This window comes from Hordeum vulgare, chromosome 5H (genome assembly GCF_904849725.1).
Source record: "Hordeum vulgare subsp. vulgare chromosome 5H, MorexV3_pseudomolecules_assembly, whole genome shotgun sequence".
Taxonomy (NCBI): Eukaryota; Viridiplantae; Streptophyta; class Magnoliopsida; order Poales; family Poaceae; genus Hordeum; species Hordeum vulgare.
Window position 1 is genome coordinate 5,228,311 of NC_058522.1, and position 5,724 is coordinate 5,234,034.

The 5,724-nt window shown below is 45.1% G+C and overlaps 1 protein-coding gene across 1 annotated transcript; it reads left to right on the forward strand.

The window, feature by feature from the left end:
* The first annotated feature begins 290 nt into the window (after window positions 1-290).
* Window positions 291-5,079, forward strand: LOC123395220 (pyridine nucleotide-disulfide oxidoreductase domain-containing protein 2). Its single transcript, XM_045090172.1, has 16 exons — window positions 291-673; window positions 831-992; window positions 1,095-1,277; window positions 1,375-1,432; window positions 1,582-1,632; window positions 1,715-1,797; window positions 2,118-2,205; window positions 2,387-2,431; window positions 2,514-2,588; window positions 2,694-2,762; window positions 3,080-3,195; window positions 3,634-3,746; window positions 3,978-4,057; window positions 4,317-4,437; window positions 4,568-4,634; window positions 4,766-5,079. The coding sequence occupies exons 1-16, from the start codon at window positions 354-356 to the stop codon at window positions 4,893-4,895; spliced, it is 1,761 nt and encodes a 586-aa protein (XP_044946107.1). The 5' UTR covers window positions 291-353; the 3' UTR covers window positions 4,896-5,079.
* Window positions 5,080-5,724: the final 645 nt, after the last annotated feature.

Below are 5,724 nucleotides of genomic sequence, written 5' to 3' on the forward strand. Positions count from 1 at the left end.
AATGCCTAATAGGCAGATTTTGCGCGTGAAATTTCCCACTCTCTTTTGCTCCTTGTCGATCCTAGTACATTCAACACTACAACTCAATGATAGTGATACTTATCTTTTGCTCCTTGTCGATCCTAGTACCTTAAATCTCCACTAAGGATAAAGGATTCTCTAGGCCCGGTTAATGTTGTTTTGGGCAAAGAAAAAGGAACACGTATTTCCGAAAAATTCGCCTTCGTAGTAGTGGCGGCGGGATCTCAGCCAACAACCACGCCCTCACTCACTCACTGGCCACCTGAAACAGAGCGCCGAAAGATTCTCCCTTTCAAGTCCGGCCGGCGGCTAAACCCAAACCCCGGAGCCCGATGTCGCCGGCGGCGACGCGCATCCTGCTCGCGGGCGCCCGGCGCCGCGGCCGCGGCCTCTCCACGTCGTCGGATCCCTCCCCCTCCCTCTCCCCCTCGGAGCTCCCGAGGGGCAAGCGGTGGGACGCGGTGGTGATCGGCGGCGGCCACAACGGGCTCGCGGCCGCCGCCTACCTCGCGCGAGCCGGCCGCTCCGTCGCCGTGCTCGAGCGGCGCGGCGTCCTCGGCGGCGCCGCCGTGTCCGAGTCGGACCTCGTCCCCGGCTTCCGCTTCTCCCGCTGCAGCTACCTCCTCAGCCTCCTCCGCCCCGCCCTCATCCGGTAACGCCTCCGCACCCCACCCCCCTCTCTCTCACGATCGCAGCCTCCGATTCCGTCAGATTTACCTGCGCACGACGCCCCTGTTCCGTACCTGCATTCTGTAATCCTGTATGTACTGACGAACTGATGCTTATGCCACCGATGATGGGTGATTCAGGGAGCTGGAGCTGGAGAGGCACGGGCTGAAGCTCCTGCCGCGGAGCCCGTCGTCCTTCACGCCGTGCCTCGACGGCCGGTACCTGCTCCTCGGCCCGGACGCCGAGCTGAACCGCTCCGAGATCGGCAAGTTCTCCAAGAAGGATGCAGAGGCATACCCGAGGTGACAGACAGACACATTCAGAATTCGCAGTGGTTTCTTTCCTTGCGCGTTTCAGGTTGGACTGATCTTTATACGAGCGGTATGGCCAATGTGCGGATGTAGGTACGAGGAGCAGCTGGAGAAGTTCTGCAAGCTCATGGACTTCGTCATAGACTCGCCTCCGCCGGAGCTGAGGCAGCTGTACCATGCCTCCATGGTCGACAGGATGAAGGATAAGGTCGACAAGTCGGTGTTCTGGAGCAAGCTTCTCGGGATAGTGATGCAACAGGGGCAAAAGGACATGGTGTGAGTGCTAGATATATCATCCCTCTTAGTGATGTTACCGTCGCAGCCATTTGCGAACAATGCAGTATGTCAAGTTAAATCTTTTTTGCACTGGCAGGAACTTCTTCGACCTTCTTCTGTCGCCAGCGTCGAAGATCTTGAATAACTGGTTTGAGGTTGAAAGCTTGCTTCCCTCTTATCTGAAACATTTCTCTTCTGTCTTCACAATGATCTTATGTAGAAAGCTGTATTGTGTTTGACCATCTACACATGTTGGATGTGAATAACTTGTTTAGTTCTTGTGCTGACCGCTCTAGTACTACAGGGTGATGTATTGAAGGCGACCCTGGCGACTGATGCTGTGATAGGTACTATGGTAAGGGTGCATTGCTTAATCCACATTTTGTTGTGCCTGCTGGATTACTGTTTGACCATTGCATTGCATCTCCCTTGTATAGGCCGGTGCGAACACTCCAGGATCAGGATATGTTCTTCTGCACCACATCATGGGGGAAACTGGTGGTCAACGTGGTGTTTGGGCGTATGCTTCTGACCATATCCATGTTATTTTGTTCACGTAAAACAATGTAGTTAGCAAAAACCCATAGGATAATGTAGCCTTCATTGCTCTACAGTTTGAAACGGAATTAAGGATTGCTGGTGTTTATCTCCACTGGTTAGGAAACAAGTTTTCAGTTGCCTTAGAGTCAGTTTCAAGGGGTGATGTCACAGAAAATGTCATCACGCTCTACCCAAATTTGTTGGCGTTGCGACTTTTAGTTCTTTATTTAGTTGGTGTCTTCGTTTACCTTTCTTTATCTTTTTCAGAAAACCTCCCATTCAATTTTTTTACACTTGCAGGTATGTGGAAGGTGGCATGGGCTCAGTCTCATCAGCTATAAGCAAAGCAGCTCTCGAAGCAGGCGTGCAAATTGTAACAAATGCTGAGGTGCATTTTCTCTTCTTGTGCAAGCCCTCTTTGTTCCATGTCGATCATGGTTGGCTGAACAAATGATCAAAATCAAAGCAGACTAGAAAAAACCGGATTTACATCGAAGAAGTCATTAATTGTGTGACCTATTTTTTATTTGGCGTTTCTTGCCTCACTTGCCCCAGTGTTTTTTGCATAGGTTTCGCAAGTAATGGTCGATGAAACTACTGGAAAGGTGCAAGGGGTAAGTCCTCAACTAATCAGCAAGTATATGTGCACTGTGTAGTTTATTTCTTTCTACCTCTTGAAGGATTGAGAATCTGTAGGTTGCTTTGGCTGATGGAACCGAGTTGCACTCATCAGTTGTGTTATCAAATGCCACACCATATAAAACATTTGTGGTAAGAATCACTCTGAATATATAGCGGTGTGAAGATTTATTAGCTCTAATTTTGCAGGTATAATTAGAAAATATCCTCTAAATTGGCACCTGGTTTTGTTTACAGGACCTTGTGCCTGCCAATACTCTCCCAGAGGAGTTCCTCTGTGCCATCAAAACAGCAGATTATAGCTCTGTAAGTACTTAGTTACTAGCTTATTTAAATAAAGGAATTACATTGGTGGTGTGCATTCTTACAAATATCTATCTATGCAATATACGATGATAACCTTGTTCGTTTACTTGTATAGTCTATCTATTATGTTTGTGTTTTATTAGTATGGATGCCAACGTTTCTCAAGTAACAAGAACTCGTGATTGTGGGAAACAGGCTATTCATAGCAATGCTATATAGCATCTGAAAATTCTTACGTGCAAAGCTATTTATGGTCCATATTGACTTTCGGTAGCTGACTTGTAATATTGTTGCTAACTGTGCTCTCTGGAGAACAGGCAACAACGAAGATCAACGTTGCTGTTGATGCGCTGCCACAGTTTCGCTGTTGTAAAAACATCAACCCTGCAGGTGGCCGGGAGCACATGGGCACCATACACATTGGATCTGAAAGGTACTTAAGTTAGGGAATATTTCCTATTGTGTCCATTGTTCTTCTGCATATCTGTGGGCAAGCAACAATCTACGAGACACTGTTTGTTATCTTGGTCCTGTTCATGTATAGTAGGGCAAGGAAAATAATATCTTAATTCAACATTGCCACTCTTAAGTAGAAAATTCTGCTGTTTATATTTAGTGTTCCTTGCTTGTCATGTCAACTTGGTAGCCTACATCTATGTATTGATAATAAAGAGCATAGTCTGGCCAGGCTAAGCAGTCATAAGATGCCCGAGTTGTGGTTTAGCGTTTTCATTCTCCTAAGGAAAAAGCTAGATGGCCTGGCGAATCAATTCTTTTATGTGAGACAATTTTTTGTATAGTTCAGCAGTCACTTTTTCAGACTTATTAAGCCTTGTTACATTTCAATATGGAACTTTTACTTGATCTTCAGCATGGAGGAAATCGATGTAGCATACAAGGAAGCTGCAGGTGGATTCTCATCCACAAGGCCTGTTATAGAAATGACAATTCCTTCAGTCTTAGATAAGACCATCTCCCCACCAGGTATGTCATTTTCTTTTCCTTCCCCATAATTGCATCTAAGTAAATTTACTATTCTGGCAATATTTAATTATAAGGAACCTGTTCTATGTACACTAGATTTACATTTTAGAGTTAATGTGTTCAAGCTCATTTTAGATGTTTATAATGTTGTGATCTCCCATATTGTGTATATACTTCACATGGAGTTATGGACTGACTCATATTCCATCTTTCACTTTATCCTTTGGATAGGTCAGCACGTTATTAATCTTTTTGTTCAGTACACACCCTACAAACTGTCAGAAGGCAGTTGGCAGGATCCGGCTGTTAGAGTAAGTTGACCCTTCTTACATTATGATTTCGTACGTGATGCACTGTATGTTTAATCTTTGCACTTCACCACAGCCCACACTTCTTGCTGTGTATATTGCCCCACAATTATTCTTTACCCAAACACAAATGGAATAAATGGTAAAATTGATAACCTTTGCCCTTGGGCATTGTGACCCGTCACTGTATGGAGATAACGATTTTTGTGAATTTAGGTCCACCTACCGGCCCTTGACCATTTTGATCGGCACCAATTTTCAGAAATCATTCGCTGAGAGATGCTTTTCCTTGATCGATGAGTATGCACCGCACTTCAGCTCATCAGTGATAGGCTATGACATGTTGACTCCACCTGATCTTGAAAGGGAGTTTGGCCTAACAGGTAATATCCCTTGGTACCATGTATTGTCTTTTGTAAGCTGTGCGCGTGCAGACCGGATACCGTTTTGTATTGTTCCTTCTTCTTACCAGTTAAAAAACTTAGCTAAGCAGAGACGATTCACATTTCTCAGGTGGCAACATCTTCCACGGCGCGATGGGCTTGGATTCCCTCTTCCTGATGAGGCCTGCCAAGGGATGGTATGTCCGGGTCACACGCATATTAAGCCATTCTCTGGCCTCTTATACTACACAACCTTTGATCCTTCTAAAATTCAAAACTCATGCCAGTTGTGATCATGGCTAACCTGTTTTTGCTTTGCACAATGCAGGTCAGATTACAGAACCCCTGTGAAGGGGCTGTACCTGTGCGGCAGCGGTGCGCACCCAGGCGGTGGGGTAATGGGTGCCCCGGGTCGCAATGCTGCTGCCGTGGTTTTAGACGATCTCAAGGCAAGATAAATGCAATTCATGGAAGACGGAAATGTCAGCTGACACTGCAAAAGCAGCATGAGTGTAGTCACTGGTATCGAAATGCGAACCTTGTCGTTAGGCCATCTGGTAGAGATAATTTTGTCATGCATACTTACATGATTAAAAGGATGAGACATGAGAAGCATTTTTCTGAATGAGTTGCTGCCAGCTATTCTCATTTTGGCTCTCCTATCATAGTTCTAAAAGGGATGAATTCTCAGTTGTGCGCTTACGCCTATTTTCTTCTCTATGGAGTTTCTTCTCTATGGAGTGGTCCCTCATCACAGTCTCTCGAACCTTCAATTTGGTTAAATGTGAAGATGAGTAGAGTTTGCAAAATATAGTTAGATATAAACTACGAGTGCTATGCTCCATCGGTACATTTGAATTGCCATCCAGTAATCTGTGCCGCCTAGCTTGACCGCAGACTTGAATTGGAACCCATGTAGCTTGTATTGAGTAAAAGAATTCCACTGTCATTACTTTCTCATCTTTTGGTTTCCTCCAATATCCCACAAGCTGTTCGGTATACTGATTTCACATTTGTGAATCTCAAGTCTTAATAAGGCCTGAAATGGGGGTATTTATACAAGGACATCCACGATCTTGTCACCCTTCTTCATGCAATTGTCACCATTTTCTTCTTCTCTTCCTGCAAGAGGAAATTAAACATGGAAATAGAATGATCTTATGATTTTGCAGCGCTTATTGCATGATGGAAGAGACAGTTACAGAAACCTGGCTCTTGAATGATTTGCTCAACACTCATCGCAAGGACTTCTCACTTTTCCTCATGTGATTGACATTAAACTACTCA